Source organism: Microcaecilia unicolor, chromosome 7 (genome assembly GCF_901765095.1).
Source record: "Microcaecilia unicolor chromosome 7, aMicUni1.1, whole genome shotgun sequence".
In the NCBI taxonomy this organism is placed as follows: Eukaryota; Metazoa; Chordata; class Amphibia; order Gymnophiona; family Siphonopidae; genus Microcaecilia; species Microcaecilia unicolor.
In genome coordinates this window covers 228,354,181-228,371,363 of record NC_044037.1, presented here as the reverse complement: position 1 = coordinate 228,371,363, position 17,183 = coordinate 228,354,181, and the positions used below count along the sequence as shown (strand labels likewise).

Sequence of the window (17,183 nt, the reverse complement as noted above, 5' to 3'; positions counted from 1 at the left end):
GAGATAAACGGGACAAAGCACAAATTTTCAGCAAAACACATTGTCATTTTTGACAAACTAAAAACATGGCCAAAAATGAAAATAACCTTTCAGCCGAAACTGGACAAGTAAAGGATTTGGGGCTAGGTTCAGCACCCTAATGAAACCTAAATTCAGTCAGTCTCTAGGGCAGATAACAACAAAAATAGAACAAAGCTGGTTAAATGACTGGAAAATTTAAAATACAACCTGATGACATTAACACCACTAATAATATTGTAATGAGAGACTATCAGTAGTGGAACCTTACAACACTATTCCAGTTCCCAAAAGCACAGGTTTAATGAAAACACTGTTGCAAACAGAAGTTTACTTGCTCTTATAAACCATCATTTGTCTCCCCCTTAAAATATACAATTCAAAATATGTGCACTAGAGTAAGTAAATTTGTGTGCAATTCAATATAGCTGAAAAACTTCAGTATCTGCTACAATAAAGCTTCGCTCCCAAACTGTAACCCATGGACACAGAGCAATACACTGTCCAACTAAACCGAATCTAACTGTACAAAAGTACCTGGGATTTATCAAATGTCAATGAAAGTCACAAAAACTTACCTTTGCATACAAGTACACTACCTGTCTGTCCCTGATCTTTAGAACATAAGAACATAAGCATTGCCATACTGGGACAGACCGATAGTCCATCAAGTCCAGTATCCTGTTTCCAACAGTGGCCAATCCAGGTCACAAGTACCTGGCAAGATCCCAAAAAAAGCACAATACATTTTATGCTACTTATCCTAGAAATAAGCAGTGTATTTTCTCAAGTCCACCTTAATAATGGCTTATGGACTTTTCTTTTAGGAAATTATCCAAACCTTTTTTAAACCATGCTAAGCTAACTGCTTTTACTACATTCTTTAGCAACGAATTCCAGAGTTTAATTATTCGTTGCGTGAAGAAATATTTTCTCCGATTCATTTTAAATTTACTACTTAGTAACTTCACTGTATGCTCCCTAGTCCTAGTACTTTTGGAAAGAGTAAACAAGCAATTTACATCTACCTGTTCCACTCCACTCATTATTTTATAGACCTCTATCATATCTCCCCTCTTTGTATTTTGTGTTTGTTTCCCACCTCATTTACTGAAGTTGAAACCCACTTAGATATTCTAATGACTCTGATATCACATAAAGTTTAATGATGATGATGATGATACTCTTGGACTGTCTCAAAAGACATATTGAAAACTGCCCACTTAACCTATCAACATTCAATAGAGATAACACATTCACAAAGACCCTAGAGTACAGACAGGAGTTGCTAGAAAATGAGCATTTATAAAACAATCTGATACAAACACGTTTTAGAAATTGGTTTTCAGTCATTGCAATGAAACAAATGGAATACAAGATAACTCCATGATGCTTACCTGAATCACTTTAAATGATAACTGCTTTGGTTGTGTAATAGGGTGGTCCACAAAAGCTAATGCAGTAGGTGAAGGACTATTCTGTTGAACCTAAAACACACAAATAAAAACATTTTTGCAACCTTAAAGAATATGCTTACACTCACTTATATACATTATATATATATATATATATATATATATATATACAGTGGTGGAAATAAGTATTTGATCCCTTGCTGATTTTGTAAGTTTGCCCACTGACAAAGACATGAGCAGCCCATAATTGAAGGGTAGGTTATTGGTAACAGTGAGAGATAGCACATCACAAATTAAATCCGGAAAATCACATTGTGGAAAGTATATGAATTTATTTGCATTCTGCAGAGGGAAATAAGTATTTGATCCCCCACCAACCAGTAAGAGATCTGGCCCCTACAGACCAGGTAGATGCTCCAAATCAACTCGTTACCTGCATGACAGACAGCTGTCGGCAATGGTCACCTGTATGAAAGACACCTGTCCACAGACTCAGTGAATCAGTCAGACTCTAACCTCTACAAAATGGCCAAGAGCAAGGAGCTGTCTAAGGATGTCAGGGACAAGATCATACACCTGCACAAGCCTGGAATGGGCTACAAAACCATCAGTAAGACGCTGGGCGAGAAGGAGACAACTGTTGGTGCCATAGTAAGAAAATGGAAGAAGTACAAAATGACTGTCAATCGACAAAGATCTGGGGCTCCACGCAAAATCTCACCTCGTGGGGTATCCTTGATCATGAGGAAGGTTAGAAATCAGCCTACAACTACAAGGGGGGAACTTGTCAATGATCTCAAGGCAGCTGGGACCACTGTCACCACGAAAACCATTGGTAACACATTACGACATAACGGATTGCAATCCTGCAGTGCCCGCAAGGTCCCCCTGCTCCGGAAGGCACATGTGACGGCCCGTCTGAAGTTTGCCAGTGAACACCTGGATGATGCCGAGAGTGATTGGGAGAAGGTGCTGTGGTCAGATGAGACAAAAATTGAGCTCTTTGGCATGAACTCAACTCGCCGTGTTTGGAGGAAGAGAAATGCTGCCTATGACCCAAAGAACACCGTCCCCACTGTCAAGCATGGAGGTGGAAATGGTAAAATTATGTATAATCATACCTGATAATTTTCTTTCCATTAATCATAGCTGATCAATCCATAGACTGGTGGGTTGTGTCCATCTACCAGCAGGTGGAGATAGAGAGCAAACTTTTGCCTCCCTATATGTGGTCATGTGCTGCCGGAAACTCCTCAGTATGTCGATATCAAAGCTCCATCCGCAGGACTCAGCACTTAGAGAATTACACCCACGAAGGGACACTCTGCCCAGCTCACCACCGCCGAAACGGGGGAGGGGAATTAACCCAGCTCATCCCCACACAAGTGGGGGAGGGGAATCCGTCCAGCTCATCCCCGCGGAGCGGGGGAGGGACACCACACCCGCCGATGCGGGGGGATCTGGCTTATCCTGCAACCGCAACCGCGGGAGGAGCTGACTGACCCTAACACCGCCGAAGCGGGAAGGGTACAAAGCTGCCCTACAGCCGCACGAAGCGGGAGGGAGTGCCGGCAGAATTTTAAGTCTCAATCCAGCCCCGTAAAACAGAGGGGAGAGGAATGCAGCAGCTCACTGTAACACAAACTCGTCTTAACTCTTGAAAAATCCAAGTGAAAAAACTTGAACACGAAGTCTTTCTGAAATAACTGAAGACTAAACTTGAACCTGAAATGCAACCAGAATAAAAACAGTACAGATATCTGGGAGGGGCTATGGATTGATCAGCTATGATTAATGGAAAGAAAATTATCAGGTATGATTATACATAATTTTACCTTCCATATCATCAAGCTGATCAATCCATAGACTGGTGGGATGTACCGAAGCAGTACTCACCCAGGGCGGGACATTGAAATCCCTGACCTCAACACTGAAGCTCCAAACCGGGCCTCCGCCCGTGCAGCCACAGTCAAACGGTAATGCTTGGAGAATGTATGAGCCGAAGCCCAAGTTGCCGCCTTGCATATCTCTTCCAAGGAGACGGATCCGGCCTCTGCCATCGAGGCCGCCTGAGCTCTTGTGGAGTGAGCCTTCAGCTGGATAGGCGGCACCTTCCCCGCGGCCACATAAGCCGCTGCAATGGCTTCCTTGACCCATCTTGCCACTGTAGGCTTAGCAGCCTGCAGACCCTTACGAGGACCTGCACACAGGACAAACAGATGATCCGATTTCCGGAAATCATTGGTCACTTCCAAGTATCTGATGATGACTCGTCTCACATCCAGATATTTAAGAGCAGAGTACTCCTCTGGGTAGTCCTCCCTACGAAAGGAAGGGAGACAGAGCTGCTGATTCACATGGAATCGAGAAACAATCTTGGGCAGGAAGGAAGGCACTGTGCAAATAGTCACTCCTGCCTCAGTGAACTGCAGAAAAGGCTCTCGACAAGAGAGCGCCTGGAGCTCGGAAACTCTTCTGGCTGAAGTGATAGCCACCAAAAAGACTGCTTTCAACGTCAGGTCTTTCAGAGATGCCCTCGACAAGGGTTCAAAAGGCGGCTTCTGCAATGCTCTTAGCACCAGGTTGAGATTCCACGCAGGCACCACTGAGTGCAGAGGAGGGCGCAGGTGATTAACTCCCTTGAAAAAGCGCACCACATCTGGCTGCGAAGCCAGGGAAACACCCTTCAGGCGGCCCCTGAAGCAAGCCAGAGCCGCTACCTGGACTTTAAGGGAACTGAGCGACAGGCCTTTCTCTAGACCTTCTTGCAGGAACGCCAACACTGAAGAAATTGGAGCAGTGAAGGGAGAAAGTGAGCCTGCTTCACACCACGCTGCAAAGATACGCCAAACCCTGGCGTAAGCAGTAGAAGTAGAGCGCTTCCTCGCTCTCAGCATAGTGGCGATGACCTTGTCTGAGAAGCCCTTCTTCCTCAGACGCTGCCGCTCAATAGCCAGGCCGTAAGACCAAAGGGGGAGGGATCCTCCATCACCACGGGACCCTGATGCAACAGGCCCTGCTCCACTGGCAGTCGCAGAGGATCGTCGACTGAGAGCCTGATCAAGTCCGCATACCAGGGACGCCTGGGCCAATCCGGACCCACCAGGATTACCCTGCCGGGATGCTTTGCCACCCGGTCTAGCACCCTGCCCAACATGGGCCAGGGCGGGAACACATAGAGAAGCTCTTGTGTCGGCCACTGTTGGAGAAGAGCATCTACTCCCAGGGATCGAGGGTCCCGTCCTCTGCTGAAGAAGCGCGGCACTTGGCAATTGGCCGATGACGCCATCAGATCTAGGCTCGGCTGGCCCCAGCGCTTCGTGATGTCCAAGAACGCCTGAGCAGATAGCTGCCACTCTCCGGGCTCCAAGGTATGGCGACTGAGAAAGTCCGCCTTGACATTCATGACTCCGGCAATGTGGGCCGCTGAAAGCTGCTCCAGGTTCGCTTCCGCCCACTGGCATAGATTCATAGCCTCCTTGGCTAGAGGGGCGCTCTTGGTACCTCCCTGGCGGTTGACATAGGCCACAGCCGTGGCATTGTCCGACAGAACCCGTACCGGTTTCAACGCCAGTACCGGGATGAACTCCAAAAGCGCCAACCGAATGGCTCTGAGTTCCAGGAGGTTGATAGACCACTTTGCCTCTGCAGGAGACCAGAGTCCCTGCGCTGTCCTTCCCAAGCAGTGGGCTCCCCAGCCCGACAAGGAAGCGTCCGTCGTGACGACAATCCACTCTGGGGTCACCAGAGGCATTCCTGCAGACAACTTGTCCATCTGCGTCCACCAGCTCAGCGCCTTGCGCACTGCTGGGCCCAAGGGAAGGCGCACAGCATAATCCTCCGACACCGGAGTCCAGCGCTGCAGCAGAGAGTGTTGAAGTGGTCTCATATGAGCCCTGGCCCAGGGCACTACTTCCATCGTGGCCGTCATAGAGCCCAACAGCTGCACATAGTCCCAAGCCCGAAGAGGAGAGGCTACTAGGAACTGGTTCACCTGAGCCTGAAGCTTGACAATCCGATTGTCTGGCAGGAACACTCTGCCCACTTGGGTGTCGAATCGAACTCCCAGATACTCCAGGGACTGAGTGGGGCGCAGCTGGCTTTTCTCCCAGTTGATGATCCATCCCAGGGAGCTCAAAAGAGCAACCACCCGGTTCACAGCTTTGCCGCACTCTGCATAAGAGGGGGCTCGGATCAACCAGTCGTCCAGATAAGGATGGACTTGTACTCCTTCCTTCCTCAGGAAGGCCGCGATGACCACCATTACTTTAGAGAAGGTCCGCGGAGCAGTAGCCAACCCGAACGGGAGGGCTCTGAACTGGAAGTGTCGGCCCAGTACTGCAAAACGCAGGAAGCGTTGATGAGGAGGCCAGATGGGAATATGCAAGTACGCTTCCTTGATGTCCAAGGATGCCAGGTACTCCCCTGCCTTCACTGCCGCTATAACAGAGCGGAGAGTCTCCATGCGAAAGTGCCGAACTTTCAAGGCCCGATTGACCCCCTTGAGGTCGAGGATAGGCCGGACAGAACCTCCTTTCTTTGGTACCACAAAGTAAATGGAGTAACGTCCCTTGCCAAGCTGATTTTCTGGCACCGGAACGACCGCCCCCAGGCGGATGAGATTGTCCAAGGTCTGCTGCACTGCCACAGCTTTGACCGGAGACTTGCAGGGAGAGAGTACAAACCCGTCTCTTAAGGGTCGGCAGAACTCTAGCTTGTAGCCGTCTCTGATGACTTCCAGCACCCAAGCGTCTGAAGTTATTGTGGTCCACTCGGCCAGAAACGAGGACAGCCGTCCTCCAATCTGCACTGGGGTGTGGACCAAGATCCCGTCATTGGGTACGAGACCCTGGGGGAGGACCGGAGGGAGCACCTCCGGGACGGCGGTCTCTGCGAAAGGAACGCTGCTTGGGGGAGAAGGTCCTCTTAAAGGAAGAGGAGGCAGAAGAGCCCGACCTGCCCGGGCGGTACCGACGGGCTTCCTGAAACCGTCCTCTGGAGGTACCGGGGCGAGCACTAGCTCGAGCCCTGACCTCTGGTAACTTCTTGCCCTTAGACGTGCCGAGATCGGTCACGATTTTGTCCAGCTCAACCCCAAAGACCAGCTTGCCTTTAAAAGGCAATCTAGCCAGGCGGGATTTAGAGGCGTGGTCAGCAGACCAATGCTTCAGCCAAAGCCACCGCCGCGCAGAGATTGTCTGAGCCATGCCTTTAGCTGAGGCTCTCAAGACATCATACAGCAAGTCTGCCAAATAGGCCAAGCCCGATTCCAGGGCCGGCCAATCATCCCTCAAGGAAGGATCCGAGGGGGAAGCCCGCCGCACCATAGTCAGGCACGCCCTGGCCACATAGGAACCGCAAACTGAGGCCTGCAAATTTAAAGCAGTAGCCTCGTAGGACGACCTTAAGGCCGCCTCCAATCTTCTGTCTTGGGCGTCCTTTAGGGCCGTGCCACCTTCCACCGGCAACGCCGTTTTCTTAGTCACCGCAGTGATTAAAGAATCCACGGTAGGCCACAGATAGGCCTCACGTTCACTCACAGCGAAAGGATAGAGGCGGGACATAGCCCTAGCCACTTTAAGGCTCGCTTCTGGGACATCCCATTGAGCCGAAATTAAGGTGTGCATAGCATCATGCACGTGGAAGGTTCTAGGCGGGCGCTTCGTCCCCAGCATAATGGCAGAGCCAACAGGGGCTGAGGGAGAGACGTCCTCCGGAGAGGAAATCTTCAAAGTGTCCATGGCCTGTAGCAACAGGTTGGGCAAATCCTCTGGGCTAAAAAGCCGCGCTGCAGAGGGGTCATCCGCTCCAACCGAGCGGGGATCCGTCTCCTCCAAGGAATCCGCAAAGGACCGTTGGGAGACCTCAGACACGCTGCCCTCATCTACATCGGAGGAGACAAATTCCTCCAAGGCCTGGGAATCAACCCGAGGGCGTTTGCCTCTGGGAACCTCAACCTCTTTACCAGACGAGGGAGCAGGGGCAGCGTTGTGCATGAGGAAGGCCTGATGCAGCAGTAAAACAAACTCGGGGGAGAAACCCCCCAGACTGTGCACTTCCGCAGCCTGGGCAACAGCCCTAGACGCACCCTCAACCGGCGCTCGCAAGAGCGGGGGAGAAACATGCTGCGCATCCAAGATGGCGTCCGGCGCGACACTCCGCGAAGGAGCCGCGCGGGAAGAACGGCTCTTAACTTTAGCCGCTTTTGTGCCGTCGCCCAAATTAAGGGCGTTCATGGCATTAATGTCTCCAACCTCAAGGGCGGCCCAAGAAGAAGCCGTCCGAGCCGCGTGGCCGGCCAAGATGGCGGAGGCGAGGAGCGGGGGATGGGCGTTTATGGCGGGAAAAACCGCCACGCCGGAGGAAGGACCGGGACATACATCGGTCACTAAACTGTCACCCAACAAGGGCGAATCAGGCTTGAAGACCCCCGCATCCCCTCTAGAAGCGCTCCAGCGATCCGGGGAGCGACCCTTTGCGCCCTCGCCCTCCGACGCCATATGCCACGAGGAGAAGAATCTGGGAACCCCCTGCCCGCTATAAAAAGGTAAAAATTACCTGCTGTCCGCTCCGAGCTGTAACGACCTGGTGTCCCAGTGAGTAGCTGCAATAGACGCTTAAATAAACGTCGAAATAAACGCCTTTAAGGACGTTCAAAATTTTTTTTTTTTTTTTTTTTAACGGAGCCAGTGGGAGGGGGGAGAAAAGGAGGGACCTGGCACCACCAGGTTTGCACTTGCTCAAAAGAGCCCTCAACCCCAGGCACTCAACAAAACCTAAAAATTAGGCTTGGAGGCCTAGCCAGAGCTGCTGCTGTGTGTGACCACCACCTGCTGAGATAGAGAACATACTGAGGAGTTTCCGGCAGCACATGACCACATATAGGGAGGCAAAAGTTTGCTCTCTATCTCCACCTGCTGGTAGATGGACACAACCCACCAGTCTATGGATTGATCAGCTTGATGATATGGAAGTTATGTTTTGGGGGTGTTTCTCTGCTAAGGGCACAGGACTACTTCACCGCATCAATGGGAGAATGGATGGGGCCATGTACCGTACAATTCTGAGTGACAACCTCCTTCCCTCCGCCAGGGCCTTAAAAATGGGTCGTGGCTGGGTCTTCCAGCACGACAATGACCCAAAACATACAGCCAAGGCAACAAAGGAGTGGCTCAGGAAGAAGCACATTAGGGTCATGGAGTGGCCTAGCCAGTCACCAGACCTTAATCCCATTGAAAACTTATGGAGGGAGCTGAAGCTGCGAGTTGCCAAGCGACAGCCCAGAACTCTTAATGATTTAGAGATGATCTGCAAAGAGGAGTGGACCAAAATTCCTCCTGACATGTGTGCAAACCTCATCATCAACTACAGAAGACGTCTGACCGCTGTGCTTGCCAACAAGGGTTTTGCCACCAAGTATTAGGTCTTGTTTGCCAGAGGGATTAAATACTTATTTCCCTCTGCAGAATGCAAATAAATTCATATACTTTCCACAATGTGATTTTCCGGATTTAATTTGTGATGTGCTATCTCTCACTGTTACCAATAACCTACCCTTCAATTATGGGCTGCTCATGTCTTTGTCAGTGGGCAAACTTACAAAATCAGCAAGGGATCAAATACTTATTTCCACCACTGTATATATATATATATATATATATATATATGTATATATATATATATATATATATATATATACACACACACACACACAGACATATACTCACATTTAAATAATTTGATTTCAGTGTTACATAGCTTGAGCCAGGTTCAAGGTAGATAACTAGCCATTGTATATGATTAAAAAACAACAATGAAAATAAAACTAAAACTATCACTGTAATACCATTAAAATTAAATTTAAAACAACAAACGACATTTATTTATTAGGATTTATTTGCTGCTTTTTTGAGGAATTCATTCAAAGCAGTGTACAGCAAGAATAAGTCAAACATAAGCAATACAGACAATTACAGCAGTAAAAATATTCAAACAACAGTACAAGGTATGGCATAGTATACCACTTACAATGTCAACACAAAATGTAATAAAACATTTTAGTAGACAGCACAGGGTATAAGCAAAGATGAAACATATATATAGGTAAGATAAAATAATAGGAGTAAAAAAAAAAGAGAAAGAAAAGAAAAGAGGATTAATTTAAGAAAGTTGCACATGAGGTCAAAAAGGTGCTTGAATATTATCTTAGCTAGGGTAGGAGTGGATAAACATGACCTGCTATAGTATGTGCAGCCAGTGTCATTCCGTGCATCTGTGTATGTAGTATGTGAGAGACTAGAAAGTTAGTTACTTCTTCCATTAAAGATCTGGTTGAAGAGCCAAGCTTTCACCTGCTTTCTAAAGTAGAGGAAGTCTTGTGTTGAGTGAAGTCTTTCAGGAACTGCATTCCAGAGTGCGGGGGGGTGGGCTACTCTACAGAAGGCTCACTAGCAGGTATCACATCGTATGATGTCCTTTGGAGAGGGTGTGGTTAGGGATACTCCTTGGGAGGACCTGAGTGTCCTTGGAGGTATGTAGAGGGTGATTCTGTTCAAGTACCCTTGGCCATTTCCTTTAAGGACTTTGAAGATCAGAGAGAGTTTTAAATTTGTGATACACTGCTTAAAACCTTCAAGTAGTCTTGCTTCAGCATTCTCAATCAATTGGAGCTGATGCAGGCCCTTTGCAGTCAGACCATTGTAAAGTGCATTACAGTAATCCAAGCTTGATGTTATCATGGCATGCACAACAGACAAGATTTGCCTTCTCAATGTATGGAGAGAGGCAGAGTAGTTGTCATAAAAGATAGAAATAGCTCTTGAAGGTTGCTTGGATTTGGGGGATCAGATTATGTACTAACTGTATTCCAAGGTTCCTGACTTGTGATTTGAGGGGAAGTTTGTATTTCCCAAAAGAGATTATGAGATCAGGTAAGTGCCCACTTGTGTTAGGGGCCCACAGAAACTCAGTTTTACTTGGGTTTAGGCAAAGTTTGTTGTTTTTAGCCCATTCTTGAATGGATATTAAAAAATAAAATAAATTAAACAAATTCAGTAAATACACTCATAACTGATTACAATCCTTAATTTTCTCCTTGGTTCAGTATTAGTTTGGAACCTCTCATCCAACAGAGCTAGGGTTCCTGGTGTCCCCTGCTCCCAAGCCAGAAGAAAGCAGCAGAGGCCTGGCACGCCAGTACTTCTGTGTCTTGCCCCCTCAGACTTCCTGTTGAAAGGAGTGGAATGTGTCAAGTCTCAAATGTGGGCTCTGCGCCACCTTGGTAAACAAGATAAGCATGGTAGAGGGCTCCACTGCTGCTTGATGTGCCCCTAAATGTTGGCATTCCTCTGCCATGCTTACCTTGGATCGGGTGGATGTGAAGCGACTGTTCACGCTATCCAAAAATACTAGGACTAGAGGGCATGAGTTGAAGCTACAGTGTGGTAAATTTAAAACGAATCGGAGAAAATTTTTCTTCACCCAACGTGTAATTAGACTCTGGAATTCATTGCCGGAGAACGTGGTACGGGCGGTTAGCTTGACGGAGTTTAAAAAGGGGTTAGATAGATTCCTAAAGGACAAGTCCATAGACCGCTATTAAATGGACTGGAAAAATTCCTCATTTTTAGGTATAACTTGTCTGGAATGTTTTTACGTTTGGGGAGCGTGCCAGGTGCCCTTGACCTGGATTGGCCACTGTCGGTGACAGGATGCTGGGCTAGATGGACCTTTGGTCTTTCCCAGTATGGCACTACTTATGTACTTATGTACTTATATTGCGCTGGCCTTGGCCTTAAGCAAAAGTCTCAACAATCAGGTTCTCAGAAACTTGCAAAAACAAGGGAGCTGGACACCAAGCTCAAATCGGGGGTAAACTGTTCCACAAACCCAGAGCTTTACTCATAAACAACATTTTTCTTGAGCTAGTGAGTTTCTATTAGTTTTATTGAGAAGATGAATAAACGTACAACAAATGTAAACCTTATACATCTTTATAAATCCAAATAAAATTTCCTCTGGAAAATGAAAGTGTTTATACTCTGTGAAGCAGTTTTATTGATTTCTTGCTATTTAAAGAGGAGGGCTTGACATTGTTTCTATTTTACATAACTTCAGCAGCATCTATTCTAAAATGAAGCTGTACTTGCTTTTTTGAATGTCTCTCCTAAATCGAGTTTGGCTATCAACTCCAATGTGTGTTAACTTCCTTTGCATTATCACCACCTGAAAATCACACTATTCAAGATTTTAGGAAGAAAAAACAAGTTAAATGTCATTGTTTTTTAAACTTTTGAGTTTTGGGGACAATGAAGCATAAAGCTTAGGAAAATGAAGAAGACTACACAAGGATTTTATTCTAGATATTTAGCAGTTGGTGAGCACTCTCCTCTATAAAGGCATTTCAGGCTGTTGAGGTATTTCACCTTTAAGCATAAAATTCATTCCTACAGTTTGCATGCTTGTTCCTTTGCTTTATTGTTGCCCTACAAGTGTCTCTATATACTGACGATTGCTATAGGGTAAGTGATATGTCTAATGCAACTGTACAGTTGCTCCTAGCTAGTTGCTATTAGGTAAAAGAAGAAGCTAAATGTTTTTCAATCCTTTGCCTGTTTATGGTCTCTACACCAACATAGAAGGTTAAACAAGGTCCGAGAAGAATATGGGCTCCAGGCACAATATATTTGCTGACCTGCTGATGTGTGTTCATGTCACAGCTATCTATCAAATCACCAAGTAATTAGGTAGTTACTAAATGAGAAATTGCGAAGACCCAAATTCATGCTGCTTCCTGGCATAGCTGAAGGGAACTCATGCGTTTTTGCTTATATAAAACATGTTTAACTCACTAATTAGCAAGTAAACCTCTCCCTTATAATATCTAGTGTTTTGAAGGTGGAAAAAGACTTCAGATGCTCAACATTCTCTGTTACTATTTATGTTAACAGTGAATGATTGAATGCTTGATACCCACTATTGAAGGAAATTCTTCTCAGTATGGATATCGTGCGAGCTCCTCATGAGTCAAAAAAACCTTCTATAGTGACCCTAGATATTATAAGGGAGAGGTTTACTTGCTAATTAGTGAGTTAAACATAAGTTTGTAAGCAAGTACCATCAGTATTTTGAATTTATATAAAACATGACAATTGGATCGAATGTCTGTATTAAAACAGACTGATCTTGAAGAAGGCATGCAAATACTCAGGAGTAAAATATTATCCTAAGCCAGATGACTGATATGAAGCATCCATTTGGCTTGTGTCCAAGCTTCCTGGATGAGCTGTGAGAAGAGATACATGCTTGCAAAATTGGCCGATGAACCTATTGTCAGGATGCTATAATGCCCCAGTGTTACGAAGCTTAAGTTCCAACCTATACCGTTGTAATATGATCTGCATTGAAGGAGACAAATTCTTAGTAGAAAGAGAATGAGTGTGCTGATGGCACTGCAATTGGAGATACCACTGCAACTCTGCACGTGGGTACTACAGTGGCCATGGCCTAATATTTGTAAGGGAAGAAACTTCTCAAAAAATGTGATATGCCTAATAATCTGTCAATTCCCATTATTTCAGGTGAAAAACCTTTGTTTTAATTTGTCGTGGATGGGCATGTCAAGTCATGGATCTGATGGAATCATTGTTCAACTGAGAAGTTATACACTCTTTAAGTACCGAATCAAAGTTGCCATGTTAGTTCACTTAGCTATATGGAAATCAGAGTCAAACAAACAAGTCTAGGAGCTACTTTTTTATTAGGCTAATATATGTGGCAAACTTTCAAGAATTAGCCACTTTTCATCTACACTATTTAAATCCAGGGTTAACCAAATTTCTTCTTTGCTGATCTAAGAGAATAACTCGTGAAAACCTGCCATAGATAAAGGCACAGGCAAACTAGGCACATACCAATAGTACTAGGGGACAATTCTCTAAAGTGCACCAAAAGCCCAAGGGGACAATTTTCTAAAGTGCACCAAAGTTTAGGTGCAAAAATGCATCATAGGTAGCACAAATTCTATAATGGAATCTAGGCACTCAGATTGTTATAGAATATTAGCATAGTTGGCATTTATGAACACTTATACCATGTCACTTGTGGGTAAAAATGAGTGCTTAAATTTAGCACTTTTGAACAAAAATGCAAGTATTCTATAAACTATGCACGTAAATGTTCAACATGCCCATGCCTTCTTCAATTTACTTGCTATGAAACTTGTGTGCTCACAAATGGTGCTTACATTTAGGCACTAAAGTTATAGAATTAGGGGAGGCCATGGCAGATGTGCTCAGAGGCTAGGCCTGCCAACTGACTTTTTCAAGAGTCTACAGATATTTGCATTAATGTCCAGAAGCTAGAAAGATAGCTAAATGTCTGGATATTTTTCAGAGTTTAAAACCTAAATCTACAGCTCTTATATGCAAGTAAACCAGCTCTACTTGCTTCCAGTGTAACTAGCAGTAGAGATTGTGAGTAGCATCCTGCCAATAGGAAGGTAATGGGGCTGAAACAGTTGAAGGAAACTCCTGTTACAAGAAGGGAAGTATTGAGCCGGCCTGGGGTAGTTCCTGTGCTGTGCCAGTGCAACATCTGCACGATGTGCAGGAAGGGAGAGGACTGAGCTTTGCATAAGGAATTGTGTTGAGCTTAGAGAGAGACAAGAGTATCCTGAATTAGGCGGTTTTCTGCTTCCTCCCGCGGGATTTTTTGAAAGCTCACGGCTTTTTAGGCTATTTTTTGGCGCTGCATCTGCTGGTTGGGCTATTTTTCACTGCCACAGCTCTGTACTGCTCAACCTCCTATTGGTCCTAATTGGACCAATAGGAGGCCAAGGGAGGCAGGATCTGGCCCTCTTAAATTGCTGAGCGCAGCAGCTGCGGACGTAAGACTCTGCTGTTACCTATCACCAAACTGCGGCCCCCAAAAAAACACACCTCCTGGCTCTGAAAGCTAGCAAGTTGCACTAGTCTTTACAATTTTCCTGCACTTCCTCTCCTGTTCCAGCTCCTTCTGCAACTGCTCCCCTGCTACTCGGCGTGGTCCACTTCATCCGGCAAACTCTTAATTCTCCTCTTCACAGCCTCCAAGTAGGTCAAGCCTGCCATCACTCCGGAGCATGCGTGTCTCCTCCACTAGTGTGCGGTGACCCTAGACTGTAGGGCAGCACGCAGAGACAGACAGCAGCCTGTGAAAGGGATCCACCAAGTGCGCAGGAGAGGCCTGTTGGGTCACTGAGCCTGCCGTGAGTAGCTGCTAGCAGCACAAGTTATTCTCCAACTTTGAATTCTCCCTTTCCCTCTCCTCCACAGAGTCCGCACACACAGCCACCGTCTTCCCCATTGACCCAGCTGCTCTAATCACGTTGTTCTTCATTGTTGGTAGCATTTTTATTTAATCTCGCTAATAAGTTTCAAACATGCTAGTACAGCACGTGATATACAGAGAGGAAGTACTGGTTTCATCGGTTAGAGTAGTAATTAGTTCTAAATTGTAAATCATTAAAGGTGATGAATCCTAAGTGTGGTTGAACAATTAGATGTAAACTGTGTTGTTTCTGACTTTACTTGTTGTAGACTGCTAAGTGCTTACAAAAATTAATGTTAGTCTGCTTTTTATGAAAAAGAAAATTGAAGATAGTTTGAAAATATTAATATTATGCTGATTATGATTATATTGATGCTGATGATTAAGCTGCTGCTGATTCTGCTGATGATTAAACTGATGCTGATTCTGATTATGCTGATAATTAAGCTGATGCTGATTATGCTGCTGGTGACTACAATGATTACAATACCATATTGACCTTACGAATATTGGGCTACTTTTGGGCTAGAAAAATGTTTACCATCTCGCAACACTGGGAGAGAGCAGAGAAGGGATAGACATGAAAAGGAGGTGGGTGGGGGGGCGGGGGTGAGGGGAAGGAACACTGCAAGAAGCTGAGGAAAAAAGTCTCAGGGCTAGATGCATCAACCAAACGTTAAAAAATCTAAATTGTAAAAGTGCTTAACGAATTTGAAACAACGAAGAATGCACAAAAGAAACAGCTCAGAAATGTTCGGTGCGGTATTGAAAAGTACAATGTATCATACATTCGTAATTCCCGTCATTAATTTGCCCCTTAAGCATGCGCAGAGCAGCCAAGCGTTATGCTGGCTGCTCTGAGCATGCCGCAAACGTATTAAACCTACGTAGGTTGCTTACGTCAGACTGGGGCGTGCAAGGGGGGGATCGGATCTAGCTCTCCTGCTAGATCAGAGAGCATAAAGGCTTGCAGGTCCCGGACCTAGCAGGAGAGTGCAGTTGAAGATGACTCTAAAAAGAAGGACCCTTGTAAACCCCCTTTTGTAACAAAAGACCTCTTTCACTGTGATGGAACAAGAAGGGAGGGGGAAGGGGCAGCTTGTTTACAGTACTGGGAAATTGGCTTCAGGGGATAGCAGAGAGTGTTAATTTTCAAAGCTGTGGGAGAAGGAGAGAGAGACAGGATTTTTAAGCTGCAGGGAGAAGTGGGGAACAGTGTCTGTATGATCTGGGGGGGGGGGGGGGGGCGGGGAAAGCCATCCATACAGGATGCCTCTGACAAGCGCCTTTGCCCCCTTCCAATCCTTTTTTGAGGTATGTTTAGTTTTGTAGTGATGCAGGGGGGAGCGGAGAGCCACGCGTTTGTATTTGTATCTCACTTTTCTTTTTAAACATGCCGGCTTGGATTTTTATGGTGCAGGGGGCAGCGGGGAGATGACAGCTCAGGCCTTAACGACAGGTCTGAGCGCACGTAAAATTTCTGACGGTAAATGATTCGTTGCAATCGTCGGTATGGTTAGTGCATTCCGAATTGTCCACATTTCAATGGTAGTTTCTCGTTTGCATTCCGTTTTCGTTAACTGCTTGCTTCGTAGGAAAAAGGCCTTTAATGCATGCAAAGGTTAGGAATTTCCTTCTTAAAGGGTTGTTAGAGGGTCGTTACGGTTTAGTGCATCTAGCCCTCAGTGATTACTAAAACCTCACAGGAAGGGCAGAACTGATTGACAGGGGAGAGTGTTCACAGAGTGAGCCCATAAGCAGCAAGCAACAGCTTCAGAGAGAGAAAAAGTGTATTTGGGGAATTTGCCCATGTAACTATTTCATTACCTGGGCAAATTCCTTTGAAAACTGTGCAAATACTGCCTTTACTTTGTCTATATCCAAAGAATGCTAAATACAATTTTGTCTTGTTTTATCTATTGTTGAGGCCTTTTTGAAGTATAAATCTAGAATGATTTCTGTGCCAGACATAGCCTATAAATCTTGCTCTGTGGCCTTTAACCTCACTCTTCAGAGTAGTTCACCTTTGCCATCTATAGTCTGTACAAAAGGCAATGGAGGATGAAAAGGACTTGTCCAGCTTCCCTGGTTCACAGCACACAGCTTTAAACTAGGTCACTCCATTCAAAGCATGTACTTGCACAGTCCTCAAGCTCTTTCACAACCTGCTGCTGCCCTCACTGTACACAGAACTAGGGCCTGTGGTTTTTCTTATGCTAGACAGGTAAAGCATGGCAGGAGGAAGAGAGGAAATAATCAGAGTTCATGATAGGGACTCATAAATGTAAATTTGCCTAGGGGCCAGCCCTGGCCATGGGACAGAGGCATCCTACGGCTAAACTGTAAAATCCACCCTTTAAAATCTGTTGTCAGTGATATTTAATGATTTCATATATCATCAAACTAGATTTAATTTTGTTCTTTTTTTCAAAACCAACTGAC

At 45.7% G+C, this 17,183-nt stretch overlaps 1 protein-coding gene across 2 annotated transcripts in view; it reads right to left on the bottom strand.

Annotated features, from left to right (window-relative positions):
* The window catches only part of TLK1 (tousled like kinase 1), a 342,919-nt gene that overhangs the window by 152,326 nt on the left and 173,410 nt on the right, over window positions 1–17,183 (bottom strand). For both annotated transcript variants that reach the window (XM_030209141.1, XM_030209140.1), the window contains exon 7: window positions 1,416–1,505. In XM_030209141.1, the coding sequence (XP_030065001.1) occupies window positions 1,416–1,505 (90 nt within the window). The remainder of the gene's footprint in view (window positions 1–1,415; window positions 1,506–17,183) is intronic.